The following is a 22447-nucleotide window of genomic DNA, read 5'->3' on the forward strand; positions in this document are numbered from 1 at the left end:
TTTGTAGGCCATCCTAGGAAATTGGTAGTGTATTCTAAGGCCAGTAGGTGGACTTTAAACAGGGGGCTGATGTGATCTGAATTGTGTCATAGAAGCATCTTTCTGGTTGCCTTGTAGGCAATGAATTGGAGGCAAGAACCTGAAGGTGGGCACATCAGAGAGGAGGCTGGTGGAATGGTCTGATCAGGGCAGAGAAGAGAGTTGGGGGTGGGATAGTGGAAAGGAGGTACAAGAGATACCCTGATGTCTGACTTGGGCAACTGAATAGATGAACACTGGGCAGGACGCGATGATGGTGGAAGGTACTAGACGCACAGAAGAACTGGCTATAGCTGAGATTAGTGAACAGGCATCCAAAGTTCTGTAAACTTAGCTTCTGGAGTTCTACTTGTCCCTTGACCTCCCTCTCTGCAGAAAGGTCTAACCGCCTTTCTTAAGAAGTCAGGCCCACCTCCGGGAGTCCAGGGGACGCTGCAGTCGCTAAGGCTCCTCCTGTAGGCTTGCCTGGGCCCACTCACTGACCGAGGAGGCCTCTGCGGTAGTAGGAGCGCGCTTGCGCCACCCGGCCGGCAGGGGGCGCGCGTGCGCATATGGGGCCGGGGCAGCGCGGGCGCGCGCGCGGAGGCCGGCACCGGAAGTGTGCGGTTGCCATGTAATATCCTGGCCGCGCGAGCGCGCAAAGGGCTGAGGCGGTGCCGGGGCGGGCGCGGAGCTGGCGAGGGGACGGCGGAGGCGGTGCCGTAGGGGCCCGCTGAGGCGCGCGGGGGGTTGGCGGCGCCCGGGAGCCTGTCGCTTGCGCGATCCCTCCGGTTCGCTGGGTCCGGGCTGGAGGCCCGACGTCAGGAGGCAGCATGTCGGTAGCCGGGCTGAAGAAGCAGTTCTACAAGGCGAGCCAGGTGAGCAGAGGCCGAGGCAGGGGGTGAACTTCGGGCCCCACGCTGTTCGGAGCTGGGCCAGACCAGGCCAGGCTTGGTCTTGGCTCGGGAGAAGACTGGGGGCACCGAAGGGGCGGCGTTGGCACGTGTCCCCCGGCAGGATGGGGACAGCCCAGAAGGAATGAGGTCTTGTGCGAGGTGGCCCAGGCCCTGCCCGCCATGTGGACTCCAGTCTCCATGAGAAGAGTGGGCAGACCTTTAAGAGGAGCAGAAGTGCTCCCAGAGGTTGGCTCCGGACGAGGACCCCTCTCCTCCTGTCCTCCCCTCTGAAAGGGCAGGGAGGGGGAAGGGATAGAAGGGGAAGCAGTCCCGAGGCTGTCGACACAGGACTCTTGCCAGAGAGCCCAAGGGCAGGGAAATTTTGTGTTTAGAGTCTTTAAAAAACAAAAAACCTTTTCAGTTGGCCCGTTGCAAAGTTGAAATGGTAGACTGAAAAGTTGGTCTCCCACTTCAGTCTCTCAGGCATCCAGCCCCTCTCCACTGAGACAGGGACTGTCACCAATAACAAAAGATAAGTGTATAAATGTACTCCTTTCCTTTAAAAATACACAAGCAGTGGTAACATAGTCTACATAGACCCATGTTCTTGGTGTTTTTTAATTAAATGTGTTTTGGGGATCACACAAGAAACAGAATTCTCCACTTCAGATCATCCTCTGTTGTGGTGGCAGTCCTGGGCAGTCTGGGGAGTTCAGTAGCATCCCTGGCCCCGACCCACTCGATACCAGGAGCATCCCCCAGTTGTGACAACCGCAGATGTCTCCAGATGCTACCGAAAGTCCTTAGGGGAACCTCCTCCCTTCCCCTCCCCCAGAACTACAGCACTAGAGCCTACCTCTAGAGCCTCTTAGATTTTTGATGAGTATGTGGTATTCCATTCCATGATGTCTGTCATAACTTAACTAGTTGTTAATCAATGGATGTTGTTTCCAGGGGTTTTCTGCTGCAACCAATACTGTAGTAAATAGCCAGGGTCTGTCTCTGCCCACAGGTGGGATTAGATTTGTTGGGTAGGTTACCAGAAGTGGAATGCTGAGTCCAAGAATGTAAGCATTTTATGTTGTAACAGACAGAATAGGTGTTTTGGAGAGTCCAGGCCCCGCTGCTCAGGAGTCTGGTGAAAGCTGAGTGGTTCCACTCCTCAGAAAATTGGGCAAATGCAAAATTTAGTTTATAATTTCAGATCCAAGAAGCCCCAGATTCCTTGATCCTATAAGAACCTTAGTTCTGGAGTTTGTGTGGATAGCCTCCAGGAAGGAATGAGCAATGGTTGTTGGAATTGTTTGGGCCGTACTGGCCAACTGGATTCTACCCACAGTTTGGAGAAGTCCAGTGGGAGGGAAGAGAAGTCCAGTAATACACAGCTGGGACCTTTTGCCCCTTGAGGGAAAAAGTAATGACCCTAGCATTGTCCAGGGCTAAAGATATTGGGGGTCTATCTCTAGACTCCTGGCTAAACCCTGGAGGAAGAGAGACTTAATATAGTGGGATTCTAGGATGTTCTGAGAGTACAGCCCTTTGCCATAGCAGGATGGAACTAAGTGACCTGGCCCTACGTTAGACTTTGCTCAGCAGGCCGAAGAGCCCCCACACACTTGATCAGAGCCCCTTGGCATGCTGATCACTGCCTCGGGGCTTGATGTAGTCCCTCCTACTGGAACTATAGGTCTTGGAAGAATTCCTGGGCTACTTTGTTCTTTCATATAGACAGGTCTGTGGAAGCCCTCCCCGCCCCCAGCCATTAGGGCTTATGCTGGTGGCCCATGCTGTCCCTACCAGACACACTGTGCTAGAGGAACTAGCTAGGTCTCTCAAGGGGAAAGAAGGATGGCCTGCATCAAGACCTGTGGGAAGCACTTTGAATCCTGGAAAGCTCAGTGCAATGTAAGCTGGTGGTTCAGATCAATTTGTTATCTTGACCTGAGGCTCAGTCCCAGAGAACTGCTGCGATGGCCACATTCTCCTCTGAGAGAGTCGTCTTGGTCTCCTGACCGATTTGGTGTTGAGTTGTGCTCTCAAGACTCACCCTCTTCTGCAATAGTTTCCATAGACCTCCAACATCTCCACTGTTTATCTGGACGTGTCCACCTTTTTGTGTGGTTTTTTTTTTTTTGGCTGTGCCTATGGCATGCAGAAGTTCCTGGGCCGGAGATCAAATCTGCTCCACAGCAGCAACCGTGACAACACTCCGATCCTTAACGCACTGCACCACAGAACTCCTCTTTGTGTGTCTCTTTTCTCAGTCTTAGGGACACTGTTTCATCCTCTTTTATGTCCTTGGGGTCATCTGTTCCAGGGTAACATTCTTGTTACCTTGTAATGATATATATTGAGTTTTCACTGTGTAAACTGATGATATGCTTTAAACCAGTCAGTCTCTGATGGTCTCACTTATCTGGCCCAAAGGTAAATGCATTCCTCTTTTTACATGAAAAGAGTTTCAGGGCATTTGTCTTCCTGCAGAACAGTAGTTCTCAGCCAGACCAATCCCACCTTCCAGAGGACACTGGCAATATCTGGAGACATTTTTGGTTGCCACAGCTTGGTAGTTTCTAGTGAGTGGAGGCCAGGAGTCCTGCTCAACATCCTACAGTGCCCTGGGCAGCTTCACACAACTCAGAATCACCCTCCACAAAATCAGCGGTGCTGAGGTTGAGAAACCCTGTTTTAAGGTTTGAGAAAAGTGAGGATAGGGACTTCTCTTGTGGCGCAGCAGGTTAAGGATCTGGCGTTGTCACTGCAGCAGCTTGGTTTCAATCCCTGGCCTGGGAACTTCTGCATGCTGGGAAAAACGAGGGGAAAAATGAGGATAATTTTACCCAAACAAAACAAATTCCTCCTGGGCATCCTTGTGGGCAGCTGTCTGCTTTTCTTAATTCTCAAAACACGGATAACCACTTATGCACAGGTAGACATGTACATAATACTTAGCACCCAGACGCCAAGTGTCCCCCTCCCAGGTCCTCCAGAGTGTCTTTTGGCTTCTGGTATTTTTAAGAAGGTATAAGCTTACATCATCGCTTCTCAACCAGGGGTAACTTGCCCTTCCCTGTTCTGCTCCCCCCACCGCTCCATACTCCACCTCAGGGACATTTGGCGGCATCTGAGAAGGTTTTTGGTTGTCACACCTTGGGGAGAAGGTGCTAGGCACCCAGTAGGTAGCGACTGGAGGTGGTTGCTAAACATCCTACAACACCTAGGACAGCCTTCCACAAAGAATCATCTAGCCTCAAATGACAGAAGCACCGAAGTTGAGAAACCGCTTTTGAAACAGGTTCTTGATTTCAGAGGCTTGTAACAGCACCGTTGCTAAATTAAGAAATAGGAGCCAGGTGGATATGTGAGCGAGAGCCGGGAACGGAGGAGGTTGCTTTCTAGCAGGTGAGGCTGTGATGTTAATGAAAAGTTTCTGTCTCGCTGATGATACCCCAGTGTGGCTCAGGGGTAATGAATCCGACTAGTATCCACGAGGATGCAGGTGTGATCCCTGGCCTTGCTCAGTGGGTTAAGGATCTGGCATTGCCATAGCTATGGTGTAGGTTGCAGATGAGGCTCGGATCTGGTGTGTCTGTGGTGTAAGCCGGCGGCTATAGCTCTGATTTGACCCCTAGCCTGGGAACTTCCATATTCCGTGGGTGCAGCCCTAAAAAGCAAAATGAATAAATAAAGTATTTATTCAATTTGAGTTTGAGTAGGAAGTCTGTGAGTTTTTACTTCTTATTATGAACTGGTCACATACCAGCCCAGGGACTGGGTTGAGGAAAGTTGAAGAATTTATAGAGTAAAGCAAAAGAAGTAAGCATCTGCCTCAGACCCATGGTTTTGGTCCCCTCCAGCTTCCCCAAGTAATGCCATTCCCTTAATAGCCATCTGTTACTTATGCACATCTAGAATTGGGGGAGATGTTTTTATGAGTATTTCTGAGGAACTGAGGAGGGTAAGGGAACCCGCTAGTGAGATCGGGCTCAAAAGTTCACTTCTCATTGTGGTGTGTTTGGGTGACATTAATTTCCAGACTTGACTTAAGCTGCTAACTGGTTTCCTGATAATGCTTGTGGCCGGGCCCTGTGGAGATTTGAGAGTGTAACTAGGGATAGATCTGGCAGTTGCATGGAATGCTGGCCTGATTTTTTTTTTTTTTTTTTTTTTTCGGCCTGAAAGGAGCAAGAGAGTCTGAACTGAAAGATTGGTTCCATCTGAGCCAGGAGGGAAATTCATGGCTGCCATATCCCATAGCTTCGAAATTTGTTGGATACTCACTACGCCCCTCCCACCTCCCCAGTTTGTGTCTAGGAGGAAAGATTGAAATTCCTGTGAGACATGTGCGGTGGAAAGAGGGCTGGGGGACCCAAGACCCCAAAGTGTTGGCCTGCTCTGACCTATTTTTTAAACTTCATTTGTGGTATCTTGCTTTTGATTTCCCAGCAGAGTTCTTGGCCTGCTAAATAATGGACATGCAGTGATCTTATACAAACATCTGGAACTTGTAAGCCCTTAGCCTCAGTGCAGACATAAGTGTGGAACCCATGAGCTGGGAATGACAGGTGTCAGGCAAGGTCTGGGGGAAGGGGTCCTTGGCACAGGCCCTTGAGCTCAGCAGCTGCAGGCCAACCTCCGGAAGACCTTCTGCCTCGGAGCAGCAGAGATGGGAAGGGCTTTTGACCATTACCACGTCCACGTGCAGTGGAAACTGGGTTAAGTCCACTCTTACAGGAAGCCACTCTGCTGACTCATTCTGTAGGAAGACCCTTGACCTAGTGGTGTCCCTGCAGGACCCTGGGCGGAGATGATCCCATCCTGTTCCATCAGTGGCCCATCTGGGCTGCTGTCCCCACTTGGCATTCTGTCACCAGCCTGCTGGTTGGAGTAACCAGACTGGTGTTTTAGGCTGAACTGTGGCGCTACAGAAGAGATTTGAGACTGCCCTTCCCCAAAGGAATCAGGGGCCTCTTTAAACCCCTACTTCCCAGGCCTGTCTGCAAAACCAGGTTAACCTGACCTGGGCAGGACCCACAGTTCACAATTAGGGAGGCACCCTGTAACCAAACAGCATCCTGCATATTCTTGTTATTAACGCACCAGACCAGAGGGTCATCACATCTGATGCTGCTGCCCGTGACTGCCATGTATCAGGCCTAAAGTTCACCTCTGACTCAGAATCCTGTGTATATTAAAGACCAGTTTATTAAAGAGTGCTGTGGGAGCTAATCGCCCTGCTTATCTGGGTGTGTTTTGAGGCAAAGCTGTAGGATACTTAATTATATTCCGTGTCCCACTTAATAACAGCCTGTGAGGTTAGGGGTTTCACAGTATCTTCCTGTCCAGTTTCAGAAATCAGGTGCTATCATAGTTTTGAGACCCTGAAACTGTCAAAGACTTAGCAAGTGACCCAAAGAAATAATACTGTTTACCCATCCACCATCCACCCAGCCTCCCTCTGGACCCAACATGAGAGCAAGCGCTGAGTGCCTTTGGGGGCCTACACTCTCTGCCTGCCCTTCAGGTATCTTCTCCACATCTGTTTGCTTCTGCCCTCAGAAGACAAACCGACAGGCTATGACTAGGCCCCTCAGGCCTGCCATTTGCCTCTGCTGTATGTGTCCTGTGGCCTTTGACCCTGGGACATGGGTCCCAGTTAGCTCTGCCCTGACCCCTATCTCAGCCCTCTCTTTGTTGTCAATATTTTGAAACTGATCCAATCTTGGGAAACTTACTTTTTAATTTGAGGTGTGCAGCCAACTTCCTCCATAAGATTTCAGAGGCATCTGCATGTTTTGACACTGCAGTGCTGCCGTTGGTGGAGGGGAGTGGCAGAGGAAAGTCAAATTGTCTTCTGTTTCTGGTTTCTGAGGTGAGGGGTAGGGGTGAGGTTTCCGAGGTTTAAGTTGGGTTTGTTGCTGGAGCCTTCCAGCCACTGGAGGGGTTAGGATCTCACAGGCCCGTTGAGGCATCTTTAACCCCCATGCTCAAACCCTCCTGGCTTTTAAGTGCTTGGGGAAGTGTTAGGGGCGTTCTTTTTCAAAGCTGTCCATGGAAAGCTGGATGGAAGAATGTGTCAGACTGTGGCAACAGCTGGTTCCTCTCTTCTCCGCTCCTCTCTGCTCTCCGCCCCCCTCCTTTCTCATCTCCCTCTTCCTCCTTCTCTTCCTCCTCCCCCCCTCCTTCTTCCTCCTCTCTTTCCCCTATCCCCCTCTTTTTTTTCCTCCCCACCCCACCTCCCCAGGGCTGGATTTGCAACCACTTCTCCTGAGCACTGCAGTTTGGGTCCAATTCTGCTCATTTCCTGTTAAGCAGTAACCAGGGCACTGTGAACGCGGGCTCCCAGAGGACAGCCTCGTCTTCCTTTTCCACTCAGCTCCTGGAAAAACCTGCTGACTGGGCCTGAGAGCAGGGTCATGCGGAGGCTCCCACCCACAGCAGGAAAACAGACGTGCGATTTCCTCGGAAGGGCCTGACTCAGCATCAGCCGCACCACTCTGGGAAGGGCCACTGCCTGGCTGCTCAGGTTTCCACACCTGGGCATGAAACCCCTCCCGCGGCGCCATGCCAGGGGTGTGAGACAGCCTGGCCATGTGAGCTGCCCGCCAGGGGCTGTCCCGGGATCTCAGTAGATGTCAGGTGGACCGAGGGATGTTTGGCCCCCATCTTGGGTTGTGAGAGTGCAGAAGCGGGGCGGTCATGTGGGTGCACCCAGAGAAGGCCGAGCTGGGGCCTGGTGAGAGGAGGGTCCCCGCTGACCTGGGGTGCGGTTGCGGCTCCAACGTGGCATTCAGGACCTTCTGGAGCCCCCACCCTGGTCCCAGCCTTCAATCGCACCCTCCTCCTTGCAGGCAGCACACTCCAGTCGGGTAGGTCTTCTCAGCTTCATGCCTTCCCGCCTCCATCCCCATCTAGGCCAAGGTTGCCAGTCTACTTCCTGTTTGCCGTCAGAGCCTCATGTGCATCTTCCTTTATCCTTGCCATCTTCCAGCACTGCCTGCAGAAAATACTTCTCTGCCCTCCCAGCGTCTGTCCTGGTGGTCTCTGCACATGTGCCACACACCAAGCACATCCTCCTATCCAGTGTGCTTTTCTTCTCTTTGGGTGTGGGCTCCTGAGGGAGCGGGCTGCCTGGTGGCTTGTGACAGGCCTGGGTCCCCACAGGTCATGGCTTGCTGGCCAAGTTGTCAGAAATGGTAGACGCCTTCTCAGGGTGGGAGTGGAGCTGTACAGTGCCAGTGACAGTGCTCTGCAAAGCAGGGTGGCTGGCCAGGCCTTGGTCAGGAACAGGTCTGACTGGTTTAGAAATCAAAGCTCAGAGGCTGTTCCCTTTGGTTTAGGATCTGCCTTGAGGGCTCCAGGCCCCCAGGGACCTGACCTGTGTCACGGGCAGTCTGTCCTCTAGACCCCACAGCCAGGCCCAAAGTTAACGGGAGGTGCCCAGCCTGCTGGGAGGAGTTCCCCCAGCTCCACTTTCCCCAGGCCAGACCCCTCCTGGTCTCAGAAGTCTGTTGCTGAGGCCCTCCGGACTTCTGACCTCTTAGACTTGACGGGCCTTGGCCTGGGTCCTGTGTGCAGCCCCAGCTCCCAGCCCCCTCCCTGGCTTCCACACCTGGCCACTCTTCTGCCTCCTCTTCCGTTTCCTCAGTCAGCTGCCCAGCATTGTCTCCCCCTCCTCCACTTGGCCTGGTTGTTTCTGTCTGTGAACTTGCCACCCTGCCCCTGGGCTCTCTCTCTTCAAGATCTCAGTTACCTCCCTGGTACCCATCACCCCTCGTGCACCTGTCTTCCAGATCTGCGTCCCCAGTCACAGCATTTAGATGTGACACTCCCCACTGCCCTCTAGATGGTGGTCCCTGACCGCCTGGCTGGTACTGGAAATATAGCAGACTCTTCACTTGCCCACCCTAACCTTCCCTGTCCTTGCCCTGGGGTGAGGGAGCTCTCACCTTCCCCCGGGCTCTGTGTCTTTCACAGCAGCCTCTGGGCCTGCTGTAAATACCTCAAAACAACTACCTAGCCTGTGGCTTGAATTAATTAATTAACTTGACTTTTAAATAGGCTCATTTTAAAACTTTTAAAGGGATCTTGATGTAATTTCTTCCTAAAAATCATACTAACTGGATCACCAAATATAACAGAAACAAAGCAGTGTAATTGATTCTCCTGGATTCCTCACCTCTGAGCCTGGGGTCTGGTCCCTCTTGTTAAACCACAAGTGCCTACCACAAAGTGTCTCCTTGCCAGAATGAGGGGTACCAAAAGAGCATGGTGGTGGGAATATCTTTCTCAATTGTCCCTGTTACCTCTTGTCTTGGCACCCCCCCCCACCCCTCTTGGTTTTCACTTGGAACCAGAAAATCCTGTGGACTTGAATTAAGGCTCAGAAGAGAGCTTTGGGGTGAGGGTGGATTTCCTGAGTGTCTGGGGAGAGGCCTGACAGTACGTAGCCCCGTGGTGCTTAGTCCATGTGCTTAATCCCCCGATGTCCGGTTGGCTGGTAGTTCAGATACCTTTGGTCAGCACACCTCAGTCCCGTCCCATGTTCCTTAAAGTGGAGCGTTTGACTGATGACTTTCTGCTCTCCTGTGGGTCTCAGCCCCACAAGTAAGTGGAGTCTTAGAAGGGCCCTCAGGAAGGAAACTGGGAACTTCTTGTCCCTTCTCATCCCTAAGGACCCAAGGCCCCTCCTCATCCTTTGTCACCCACCTCCCCAGGATGAGGCCTCTTGGCTGCCTCAGGCAGGCGTCCATCATCTCCAGGGCCTCCGCTCATCAGAGCCGTGATTGTCTGAGGGCAGGCCCGGCAGCCCTGGCCCTTGAAGGCCAGCCTTTGTCCAGAAGAAGGCAGCCGAAGGGACAGTGACAGGGGATGGGATTTCTCCATCCCTTAACCCTGACGTCCTGGCTGTGACTGTCCTTTATTTACTCTCCCTGGGGCGTCTCCTCCTTTCCTTGGAGGTTTAGAACCCTTACTGTCCCACCCAATCAGCATTTCACCCCTGAGGACAGCTCCCTGCTGATGGCCCCCTGCTACTTCTCCTACCCTTCAGTGCCCTTAGAGGTTGGCCCAGGGGTTGTCTTTCTCCCCCAGACTTGATGCTTTTACTTCACAGCTGAGAAGCCTTGGATTATTTCTCCCGGGCTCTCTGGAAAGTTCCTCATCACCATTCCTTTGCTCGCTGTGGACTCAGGGCAGCTGAGCACTCTCTCCACTTTGCTCCAGAGCACCCTGTGCCCTTGGCCTTGGCCCAGAGTGGGCAGGAGGCACTGGCTGGGCAAGTCCCTCTGCCGTCTCCAGACTGCCAGGTTTAGGAGTCTTTTGTGTGAAGCTGTGGAAACAGGGCACATTGGGGACCTGAGAGGTGAATGTGCTGGTTTAGGAGAGTGGGGAGGAGGACCTTTTTCCTCATCTGAGTCCTAAAGGCCGCTCAGCCAGCTCTCAGCAGTGCCTAGAGGAGAGTTGACCGCCTTCCAGGGGAGTTTGCTCTCAGCGAGGTCCCCCACGTTCCCTGGGCCATGGGCCAGGCAGTGCCAGCACGTTGTGAAGGGCACATCCCTTTCCAGGTGCTTGAATTTGTGTTAAAGTGTCTCCAATGTAGAGCCAGAGGTAAAGAATGATCAGGCGATAGCCAAGCGCTCACAGGAGCTTGCATAAACACAGGCAGCACAGTCCAAGTCGAAGGCCTCCCCTCAAACATCTGCACACGATGGCTTTGTTTTGCAAGTTTACACCTCACGAAAATGGTGTCACATGACTGTTTTTAGTTGTGCTTTTTGCTCAGCACTGTTGGCGCACTTTGTCCACAGAGAGCAAGTGGCTCAAGTTTGCTTCCACAGCGCCTTGGCTTTCCTTTGTGTGACTGACCACAGCGCGTTGTCCCTCCCCTGCCAGTGGGCATTTAGGACATAGCCACATTTTTGCTCTCAACATGGAGTGAGCAGCCTTGTACATGCCCCCCGCCTCAGCAAAGTCCAAGAGTTTCTCTAGACTTCTGCCTGTTTGATGTGACCATTTTCCGTGAGCACAGCCAGGGAAAAAACCACCACCTATTCAGTCTGCATGACCAAAGTCTTGGTCAGAGCTGGTGGGGGTCCTGCTCGGGGCCCTCATCAAGGGTGACCTTTCAGCTGCTCGGTTGTACTGCCCGTACGTGTGGGGGGTGGGGCGCCCCAGGCACAGGGTCCACTCTGTGTGTGAGGGGTAGGCGCACAAGTAGGGAGGAGACCCTGGGAGGCCCCAGCTGCTGCCAGCACCTAGAGCCCTGTTTCTGCCCCGGTCCTCACAGGGTTAATGTCTTTGCCAGCCTGTGCATTCCTCAGGAACCTGGGTTTTCCCTTTTGGTCTCCACGGAGAGACTGAGCTTGCTGAAAGCACTGGCCCTACATCTAGGCCTGTGAAGTCCCAGAGGGCTGCTCGGGCCAGTGTGTACAGTCCATCCTCACTGTTGGCAGATTTGTGTTTTCATATTCACCCTGCTCCCTGAAGTGTGTCTATAACCCCCAATCAGTACTTGCAGCATTTTGACACACGTTCATGGACATGGCCAGAGTGGCACAGATTTTTGAGTCTCCCGATGTGCTTGTTCCCACCGAAGTGGAAACAAGACAGGGCTCTGCCTTCTTGTTTCAGCTCAGACTAATTCAGTGTCCTTTCCACAGCCCGTTTAGTGTCGCATGTAGTATTTTTGTTCTTGTGGGTGTTTTCGCTCTTTAAATTGGTCCCAAGCATAGAGCTGAAGTGTTGGCTAGTGTCCTAAGCACAGGAAGCCTGTGCTTATAGAAAAAGCCTGCTATGGGAGTTCCTGTCGTGGCGAAGTGGTTAACGAATCCGACTAGGAACCATGAGGTTGCGGGTTCGGTCCCTGCCCTTGCTCAGTGGGTTAACGATCCGGCGTTGCCGTGAGCTGTGGTGTAGGTTGCAGACGCGGCTCGGATCCCGCGTTGCTGTGGCTCTGGCGTAGGCCGGTGGCTACAGCTCCGATTCAACCCCTAGCCTGGGAACCTCCATATGCCGCGGGAGCGGCCCAAGAAATAGCAACAACAACAACAAAAAAAGACAAAAAGACAAAAAAAAAAAAAAAAAGAACAAGTCTGCTCATAGAAAAAGCTTCATTCAGGGGAGGGTTCAGGTGTTGCTGGCCTTGCACTCAATGCTGGTGAATCAACAGTGTATATTAAATAATGTGTCTTTAAACAGACACACATCACACGATGCATTGTGACCACAGGCTCACAGGAGCCTGACACTGCGTCCCCAGGAGCAGTGGCTCAGTATTTACTGGTTTCAGTGTTCCAGCAGCTTTATAGCACAGAACCACCCTGAGTTCTGACACCCTGAGAACTGACTCTTCCCACGCAGGCAGGATGCCCCCAGGCCCCACCCAGCTGTCCTGGTCCCCATCTGGAACCTGCGAATGTGTGACCTTACTTGGCATAAAGGATGGAATTAGAGCATGGACCTGGAGGTGGTGCGATTGCCCTGGATGACCAGGTGGCCCAGTCTTATCATAATGGCCCTTAAGTCTGGAAACTTCCTGCCTGGTCAGAGGGAGGCGCAACCCAGGAGAACTAGAGAGCAGGCAGCACAACAGGCCTATGCTGCTGGCTGTGGAGACAGAGGAAGGGGCCATGAGCCAAGGAGCAAGGTCCCCTCTAACAGCCATAAAGGCAGGAAACCTCTAGAGCTCCCAGAAAGGCACGCAGCCCTGCCAACCCCTTGGTCCTCACTGGGGAGATCCATGTCAGAGTTCTGCCCTCTTTGACATTTTTGTGTTGTTTAGGAAACTTGTGTTTTGAGTCACTGAGTTTATGGGAATCTGTTATATCAGCCATAGGAAACTTCATACAGGTCCACACTGCCTTAAAGCCCCATTCAGATAAAGGTTTTCAGCTCACCATTGAAGGAAGGGGGTGTGCGTGCACATGTGCCTGCGCACATAAATGTGTGTGTGTGTGTGTGTGTGTGTGTGTGTGTGTGTGTGTGTGTGTGTGTTTCATCCTTCCTCAGCTCTAACCTCCAGCTCAGTGGCTGAAGTCAACAAGAAAATAGGAGTCATTGATTTTGCCAAGTTAACTGACGTGTACTGTGCTAAGAGCAGCCTCCCACTGAGCGATCTTCATCTCAGAGCTCAGTGGAAGTTGTTCTCTAGTTTCTGGAATCCCACTTTGGTGACTTAAAAGTTAGTGGACTGGAGTTCCCATCGTGGCTCAGCAGTTAACGAATCTGACTGACATCCATGAGGATGCAGATTTGATCCTTGGCCTTGCTCAGTGGGTTAATGATCTGGTGTTGACGTGAGCTGTGGTGTAGGTCATAGACATGGCTTGGATCCTGTGTTGCTGTGGCTGTGGCGCAGGCCAGCAGCTACACCTCCGATTCAACCCCTAGCCTGGGAACCTCCGTATGCCTCAGGTGCAGCCCTAAAAAGCAAAAAAAAAAAACAACCTTAGTGGACTGATGGAAAATCCTCCATCGTCAATTTAAAAACTGACTCTCTGTTCAAGTTTTCTGCAAAAAAAATGCTGTTGCCTGTGTAAACCTTTGGGAAGCAAACACCACAGTGGGATTTTGACCTGCATTGCTTCCCATCGACAGTAAAAAGAGGTCAGCAGTTCCTTGAGTCTGATGGCACCTTTCTTCCCGTCATGGAACCTGGAGGCTCATGCCAGACACCCTTTACTAATGACCCCCCACACCTTCAGTGGGGACACTTCAAAATCACTTCCTGGGAATCGGTTTCCAAGCCAGCCCTTAGCACCTCTGTCCTCTGCATTGGTGCAGACCCCACATCCCCTGTCTCTGCCTTCCCTCACATCATGTCCTTTTCTTCTTCTTGCATCCAAGTCAACCCATCCTTTAAAGCCAAGTCCAAGGACATCTACTTGTGACTCCTCCCTGGCTCCCTCTCCATAAGGAAGAAGGGGGACCTCATCATAGGTCCTTGTATTACCATTTTTGTGTGTGCTTATAGCCTCCATCTTTTTTTCCCTCTGTTATATCTGGCACATACAAATAATAAATGTTTGTTGAGTGAATAAGGGCAACCTTCTCAAAAGGAGGGAGCTGGCCTGCTGACTTTGATCTCAGCTCAGGGCAGGAGAATGTCCCAGACATGCACAGTGGCTTGGCGATTGAAGTGGGGTGGATACAGTGACACAGGGTCCTATGACAAGCACCTTGTACGAAGAAACCAGGGATGACGCACGAGGAGATGACCTGGAGCTTGACTTTGAATGTGGACATAGGAAGAAGGGGAGGGATGATGCAGGTTTTCCCCAGCAGGCAGCTGGAGCGAGGCCCCCAGTGCCGGGGCTTCAGGGTCACTGGCCTGTGCTGCTGTGTTCTTATTCCTCACCCAGGAGCCCAGACGCCTCCTATCTGTGGGTTTAGTTCTTCCAGGGAGCAGAAGCCACCCTGAGTGCAGAGGGGAGGCCCTGGTTACTAGACCATCATCCTCAGGTGGAGAGAGATTTGAATATTCTTACAGCTCTTAGCTCAGGAAGTGGCAACACCAGACACGCCTCACCTGGTAACAACAGGGAAGCAAGACCTGGGGATGAGAGCAGGGCTGTTTTTCTCCTGCAAAAATCAAAAGAAAAAGTCATCAGGAGTTCCCTGGTGGTCTACTGGCTAGGATTCGGTGCTTTCATCACTGCAGCCTGGGTTCAATTCCTGGTCTGGGAACTGAGATGGCACATCAAAAGCTACTGCATGCCATGGCGAAAAAAAAAGAAAGAGGTTTAAAAAGGGCATCCCTTGAATCACTACTGCCCAGCCATCTTGGCAAATGCAGCAGGACCCCCAGCTTATGGGGGGTGGGGTCTCCCACGCCCAGAGCGGAAGTGCCTAAAGGGCAGGCAGACTATTGATACACTGAGGTGGAGAGAGGGTGGGATATCCCAGAGGGGCAGGATCAAGTTAGCCAGGAACAGGGCAGAAAGCCACTCAGGGTGTTGAGGGTCAGCCAGCAGGCTGAATCAGTTGGCTGGGTAGAAGCCAGAGAAGGAGGGGCGCCCCAGAGACTGGCAGGGGCCGAGGCAAGGGGGAGTATGTACCCATCATCTTCACACCCTGTCATTTCATCTCTTGGAGTTTTGTTCCTTTCCTCCCGCAAGAAGAGCTTCAGATCGTGTGACACAGCTGTCCATCAATGCACTTCACACGGTTTTTACATGTTTTGGTGTGTGCAGAACCACAGATCCCTCACAGGAGCGTCTTTTCTCCAGAGACACTGGCATTCTTAATGCCCCTGTCATCCAGGGCACTTGACACATGTGCCTCTCAACCCTGCCTGTGCGTGGACCCCACTTTGAGCACCCTGGATGCAACCCTCCTGGCCTCATTCTTTCCTTGGGACGCACATCACACAGGGAATAGCAGGCTCGTCTTCATAGTGCAGCTTGTGGGTTTTGGAGCATGTTCACACCCGGGTCCACAGCATGTCATTGTCAGTACCCCATTTACTATTGAGGAAACCGAGGCTCAGAGGAGGCCACGTTCTTGCTTTAAGTCACAGCAAGGTGGACAGGGTTGGATCCCGTCCCCACGCTGTTGTCCAGACCCCCACTACTCCCCTGCATCCCAGGCCTGCCTCAGGAGCTCACAGGCACACCCTTGATCCCACTTGTTACTAACACACCTGGGGGTGTTCTTCCGTGAGCTCCTGGAGGGCGGGGTCTCTATTATCTCAACAGATATTGACTGCCCATCACCTGCTGGGTGTCAGACCCCCTGGTGCTCTCCTAGCCCCACTATGGCAGCTGGCTCCTGACAGGAAGTTAATGTTTGGGGACAGGGTGCATTTGGATGGGGAGGTGAGGCTCTTCTCCAAGGTGCCGTTGCTGGAATGGAGGTGACTGGTGGTGGAGGAGACAAGACCCCTGAGAACTGCTCTCCTCTGTCTGTGGCCCAGGGTTCTCACTCAGGTTCTCACCTACTACTGGGGCCTGGGCGGTAATGTCAGGGAGCATGTGTGACAGGCCTGATGTGCATCCTGAGATGGGAAAGGCCCACTTGGCCCTGGCAGCCCGTGTTGGTCTCCTCATCTCGGTGCCGAGATTCCTTCCAGCTCCAGGTTTCTAAGACTGATTTTGCAGGTTAGAAGGGCAGGTGTCCCTGGCCAAATAAGGTGAGGTACAGAGGGAGGAGCAGCCGTGCAGGGTGACAGGGCTCCAGCATCAGACACGTGGCAGTGTTTCACAGTGCCTGTCACTAACCCTCAGAGGAGCAGGTCTAGCTGTGCCAAGGCCTACTGACCATTTTACCTCCCCAGCTCTCGGTGTGCTGTCCCAGGATTATATCTGCCTGGGTGCTTTTGGTAGCCACACCTGAATAAACTGGCCTTGGTGCCCTGAGTCACCTGTTGTCACCACCCCGGTGTGACAGGGAAGTGGTGGAGCCAGGTGAGGGTACATTCCTCCATGTCCACTCAGAGCTTCTGCCTGGAGCGGTCTTGTGGAGGAGCTCTAAGCCTGAGCTCTGTCCCTCCTGCGAGATAGCCCTCACAGGTCTGCGGAGAGCCTGGGTGCGAGGCCCCTACCCACTCCAGTGTGGCCCTTTTGGGGGCCATTTCCCTTTGGCCTTCAGAGCCTGTTTGTTTGTCAGCCTTCCTTTCCCATGTCCTGTTCTCCCAAACTGCAGAGCCATCCCTTTCACAGGGGGTTCCTGTTGATAGGAAACCACCCCCATCCGGAAGCGGGGTCCTCTGAATGGGCCCAGCTTGCTCAGATTTTTTTGCTTTGCTCTCTGGTGAGGGGGCTAGACCTTAGGTGGAGAGCAGGGAATTAGACTTGCAGCCCCCAGGCAGAGGCAGCCTAACTCGAACTTGCCATAAGCAACAAAAAGAAAGTTGGGGGTTGGGAGTGCTGTCATCACTGGGCTCCAGGGTCCATAGTCCTCCCAGTGCTTAGATGCCATGGAGTGATGAAGTCAGACCTCTGTGAGGTCATTCCTTCCTCCCATGGGCACTAAGTATCAACGAAGCACTTCCTAGTCTCAGCATTCTGAGTGTGGGTATGGCAGTGCTGGGGTTGCTCACTTGGAGTTCACAGTCCAGTAGGAAGAGGGTTGTAAACAAACAAGAGGACTTTGTTTACAAGAGAAATACGAGTGTTGGGTGGGTCAGGGACGGCGCCTCTGAAGAGAGGATGCTAGGTGAGACAGGACCCAGCCTTAGGAAGGTCTGGGGCAGAAGGGACAGCAGGGTGGAGGTTCTTATATGGAATGAAGTAGGGACCTTTTTGAAACAGCCTGGTCCAAAGGGAGCCAGCCTTGAGAGAGGAGATTGTGATGGGAGAGGTGGCCAGTGGCCAGGTCAATCTCACCTGGGTAAGAAAGCAGCTGATGGAAAATCAGGAGGGCTTCCTGGAAGAGGTGGCTTCACATTAGTTAGGCCTTTCGGCATGGAAGTGATCTTAGAGAAAAGCATCTGTATTCTAGGAGATAGGGGCTCTGGACTTTGAGGTTAGTCGTCACCTCAGCTGTCATCACTGGGGTACACGTGGACTCTCTTTGAGACTTGTGCCCAGGTGCCACAGCCTCTGGCATGGTAGGCTGCAGGGATGGTGTCGGATGCAAGGTTTGTTCCCGTGCCTTCCTGAGGCTGAGCAGCTCTGCACCTCACGGGATTTCCAAGCCCCCATTTCCTGTCTCTTCCTGAAGGTCTGCTCTTGCATCATTGACAAAAGATGAGTTTGCAAAACACCTTATTTTTTCACATAGGCATAACAGAATTTTCTCTGCCGCCCTGACAGCAGATCTGTGGCCGGCAGCTCCCCCACAACGCATGCAGCATGTGCTTGGTGGTGCGAAGCGGGTGCGGCCCTGCCAGGCAGGACTCAGGGGATTTATTACCTCATTTGTTTGTGGGTTGGGTGTTTCTTTTTATAAGTTTTCATCTGAAATTGATTTTCCCGGTTATGTGACATGCAGCCTTCCTGCCTCATCCCCAAGATGAGAAATTAAAATGCATGAGGCCGATTTATACCTGAGCTTCTCAGCTCTAGCAAGGGCTCCAGATATGGTTTGTTCTAAGAGATGAGCCTCAAGCAGTTACTGGCACTTCAGTCATTGGGTAGAACCCCTTGGCACACCCAGGGGCACTAGCTTGGATCAGGCCCGCCTCAGAGCCCCTTGTCAGCAGGCCTTGTTCCTACCCCCTCTCCCAGAGGAGGCAGGATCCTGAGCCCCCATCCCAGTCTGCTGCCTGGCTCAGTGGGGCCCCGTCGCTTTGCCCCTCGCCTTCCCCATGACATTTGGGGCAGGACCCATCTGAGTCTTGGGTACCATGCCACAGGCAGGGGTTCACGTGAATATGACTGGTGTCCCCCTGAGCAGCTCCTGGTCCATTATGCCGTTAGTATTCGGAGAAAGCTCAAAAATATTCCAGGGGCTTTAGCCTCATGCCATCCTGGAGCGGTGGGTATTGTGTGAGAGACTGGAGTTCTGAAGGCTTAGGCAGAGTCAGTCCTCCAACACAGGTCTTCCGCCTCCAGGCTGGTGCATGCGGCGTGGTGTAGGGTATAGTCTTGGGTGGTTGTCCCCCACTGTCACTGTCCAGGAACAGCTGTGGTCCTCTGGATTGTCTGCTCCCAAGGGCTGGGCTCTGCCTTCACACTCGCAGGGACAGTTCCCCAGCCAAGCAAGAGGGGTGAGGTTTGCAGCCCAGTGCTGAGTGCTGGCGCTCGTCTCCCCAGCACCCTGACAGCCCTGGCCGGTCTTTGAAAATGAGGCAGCAAATCAGAGAGGTGCAGGGGTGCAGCCTCCAGAGCAAGATGATTTAAGACTTTTGGGAGCTAGTAACCCCTCCTGTCTAGCTTGGTATCTCTCTCTCTCTCCCTCACACACATACCCACACCACTGCCTGGCCCTGGGTGAGGCATGTCACCTCCTGGGGAGTTAGTTTTTTCCCTTTATGAGGTGGAGATACCTGCCTAGAGTCTGAGACTGGCCCAGGGGGGTGCTGGAGGTTCTCAATGGCTTTATCCCTTCCTCTTGGGCCTCTCAAGTTTGGCAAAAAGGCTGGCAAAGCAGCAGGTACAAGGAACGAGGTAGTCTCTGCTGTGTTTTGTAGAAACATTAAAAGGTGCACATTCTGTGGCCTGTTCCCCCTCCAGCAGTCCTACCTCCCCCTGCAAGCCAGAAGTGCTCCAACCAGAAGTTGGCTTTCCGGAGCTGTCCCAGCACCCAGCAGGGCCCACTTCCTGCCCCAGACTCTACCAGATTAACTGGGGAACTGGTTAACCATGAATGGAAGTGGGGGACAGTTGTCGTTAAGTACTTCTGCTTTCTCTTAGAGGAACTAGGCCTCTTAATGGGAATCCCAGGACCAACCATCATTAGAGTTGAGCTTGGGCCAATCCCTGGGGGTCCCCGGAGGAGGCGGGACCAGGAGCTATGGTGCCCTGACCTCAGGCACCTGCCCCTCCACAGAGCACTGGGCAGGCACTTGGACCTGTGGCTTCTAGCCTTCGAGGGGAAACCCTGACCAGGCAGGGAGTGGGTTCTTTGTCACCCCTCTCCAAGGACTGCTAGGTCACCTGGGGTCAAGGGAGGCACTTTCCTTCAACAGAGGGCTGAGGCTGTCCTCATATCTTCCTATCAGCTGGGACTAGAACAGGAAAAGGCACTTCACAGCCACCTTGTCTGCTCAGCCCCTCACTCTTCCTCTGGCCTCCGGTCCTTCTGAGCTGCCGCACCTGTTCTGTTAGCCACTCCTTTGGGAGGCCAGGAGAGGAGGGGAAGCCCAAAAGGAAGGGGCCTGGGCACTCGGTCAGATGCACTGGGCTGGGTCCTGTGGCCTGGAAGCTCGCCGTTGGCTACAGGAGACAAGCATGGGATGTGTGGCAGGCAGGCCAGGCCCTGGCCTCCAGCTCCAGCAGGAATTAGGCTGGATGGAGTTCCCGTCGTGGCTCAGTGGTTAACAAATCTGACTAGGAACCATGAGGTTGCGGGTTTGATCCCTGGCCTCGCTCATTGGGTTAAGGATCCGGCATTGCTGTGAGCTGTGGTGTAGATTGCAGATGCGGCTCGGATCTGGCGTGGCTATGGCTGTGGCGTAGGCCAGGAGCAACAGCTCCGATTCTACCCCTACCCTGGGAACCTCCATGTGCCACAGGTGTGGCCCTAAAAAGACCAAAAAAAAAAAAAAAAAAAAAAAAAAGGGAATTAGGCTGGAGCAGGAGCAGTTCTGGGCTTGCAGGAGCTTGGAGAGCATGGCAGTCCCTGATGCACGGAGAGTTCTGAACCCACCCAACCCTCATGGGCTGAGGAGGCAGGGCCAGCAAGGAGGGTGTCCTGGGGAGAAGTGAGGAAAGTCTGGGCTAGGGCAGGGCAGGCCTGGTTTAGGTGGGTGGAGAGGACTCCGAGGTACACAGGGCCCCTGGTGACCGATCTGGGGCGCTTAAAGCTTGCTGTGAAGTCTGAGGCCGTCTGAGGCCCTGCTGGGAAAGCACTGTGATGGTAGCACCTTGGTCATCAGCCTAGGGCTGAAGGAGCAGCTCTCTGGGTGTCCGCCCTCAGGGAGCCTCTGGCTGCTGGTACTGGGACCCGGAGCGGAGGTCGGGGCTTTGAGACAAGGCCTCAGCTATACCCCTGCTCATCTCAGGAGCTTCGTCCTCCAGCTCATCACTGCCTTGACTGTCACTGAGCAGTTGTCCTCATCTACTGTTGCCGCCTCCTCTAGCCGGTCCTTTCAGACAGATGGTTCTGCTTTGCTTCCAGTGCCTGTGCCATGTTGAGATCAGACTTGGATTAAGCCAGATGTGATTTTGAAGGGATTTTTCTCATGCAAGGGTTTCCCCCCTCATTTTAGCAGCATGTGCCACGCAGGGAAGTGGCCACTGGGACTTGTGGCATTCCACTCGCTGCCCACCAAGCCAGCTGAGTCACGTTCTCAAGCCAAGCAGTCCTGAGAGGGTTTGTGCAGGGAAGTGGGAGGCTTGAGGAGCATCACAGAGGGCAGAGAGCCAGGGGGATTCAGACTGCAAGAAGCCAGGTCTGACCAAGGGCCCCAGGCCAGGCTCCTCTCCCCAGTGACGGCCAATACCTCTTTGCTGTCCCAGCCTGGGGACCCTACAGCTGGTTTGTCCCTGCAGTTTCAGGGATGTGAGGGGTTCTGCTCCTGAGCCAGCTTCTCAGCTGCCAGCCCCAGGCCCAAGGTGCAACCCCTTCTGCTGAGAGAATGCGTTGGGCTTCAAAGCCACTGTTCTTTTGTTGCCAGAACTAGGTTCCAGATAAATCCCGGACACGCCACCCTGATGGGTGTCTGTGGATTGTGTCTGCCCCTCAGGGCCAGATCTCGAGGTTGTGGTGCCTGATTTTGGGTTTCCATGGGAAAAGTAACTTCAGAAGCCTTTTCCTGGTTGATCATTTCTGCTCCTGTTCATAAAGCTGCTTTTTAAAAAAATGTGTAGCTTTGATCCCTAGGAGGAGAGGAAGTGTGTGCCTGGAGACCTGAAGGGTACCAGCAAACCGGGGAAATTTCTGATTTCCCAGTATGCTAAAGGAAGTTCTGACTTGTCAGGACACTTCCCTCTGTGGGCTTAACAAAGAGGGTGGTGACTTATTCTCCGTCAGCTCACAAATATTTACTAAAGATCTGTGACAGACAGGGCTCTCCTGCCGCCAGAGCCCTCAGGCTTCCTGCTGGCCTGTCTCCTTGGGCTAAGGAGTTGATTTCTACCCTCCGATTCCTCCTGGTCAGGGTGTTAAGGTTCATCTGGGTACCAGTGGTGGTTTTGTGGCCTCTGCTTTGGTGGCACCTCTCCTGAGGTGCAGCCCAGCCCCCTTGTCTCGTGGCCTTTACAGTCAGAGCCACGTGGGAGCTTCAGGCTGCCTGGAATCAGTGCCGCCCCCGTCAGTAAGCATTTCATACTTGAGCGACTCATGGAAGCTCAGGCTTTGGAAGTCGTCCCAACGCGGGGGCCACTGGAAGTTTCCGGGCAGGGACGGCCAGGAGGCTTCAGGGCAGCTGTGTACTGCGCACGTTACCTCCCTAGAAGCTCCCCCAGCTCATCTTTCCAGAAAGACTCTCCACTTAGCCCAAGAGTGCACCAGCTAGTGTCTCTGCCATCACCTCTGAGTCAGAGGCCCAGAGCGCAAGAAGGCCAGTGGCTTCTTGTGTTGCCTGGGCAGCAGACCAACCAGGCTCTGCCTGTGTCCTGGGCCCTCCAAGTCACGAGACAGGAGACTGTAAAGAGAACTAGAAGGGGCTGCTCTGAGGTATCTAGCAAGCGGCTCCCAGATGTTAGGAGGCCAGCAGGGAGGGGAGTCCCAGTTGGAAGGGATTTAGAAGCAAATGTATCCATCCCTGTGTCCCTCCCATCCCTGTGCAGTCCTCATTCAGGAATTTCTCAGAGCTGCCCAGGATCATCGCAGTCGCCCGCTGAGGCCTCCCATGTTTAGGCATTCTGCCTCCTCCCCACAGCCCTTGGAGGCCCCACGCCCTTCCGGCCAGGCCTGCACAGGCGCCTGGTGTCATCATCCTCCAGTACAGGGCACAGTGAGGGATGGAGAGCCCATCTGACAGCTCT

At 53.4% G+C, this 22447-nt stretch overlaps 1 protein-coding gene and 1 long non-coding RNA gene across 5 annotated transcripts in view; both read left to right on the forward strand.

Annotated features, from left to right (window-relative positions):
- The first annotated feature begins 682 nt into the window (after positions 1-682).
- Positions 683-22447, forward strand: part of SH3GL1 (SH3 domain containing GRB2 like 1, endophilin A2) — a 30987-nt gene continuing 9222 nt past the window's right edge. For all 4 annotated transcript variants that reach the window (XM_085010182.1, XM_005661329.3, XM_085010183.1 and 1 more), the window contains exon 1: positions 683-896. In XM_085010182.1, the coding sequence (XP_084866308.1) occupies positions 852-896 (45 nt within the window). In that variant the 5' untranslated portion in view covers positions 683-851. The remainder of the gene's footprint in view (positions 897-22447) is intronic.
- Positions 4224-6143, forward strand: LOC106509455 (uncharacterized). Its single transcript, XR_001307018.3, has 2 exons — positions 4224-4316; positions 5097-6143. It is a non-coding gene; the product is annotated as an uncharacterized LOC106509455 (long non-coding RNA).

Source organism: Sus scrofa, chromosome 2 (assembly GCF_054392235.1).
Source record: "Sus scrofa isolate SSC_HxYL_T2T_F1_AM1 chromosome 2, Sscrofa_HxYL_maternal_Yorkshire_Landrace_v2.0, whole genome shotgun sequence".
NCBI lineage: Eukaryota > Metazoa > Chordata > Mammalia > Artiodactyla > Suidae > Sus > Sus scrofa.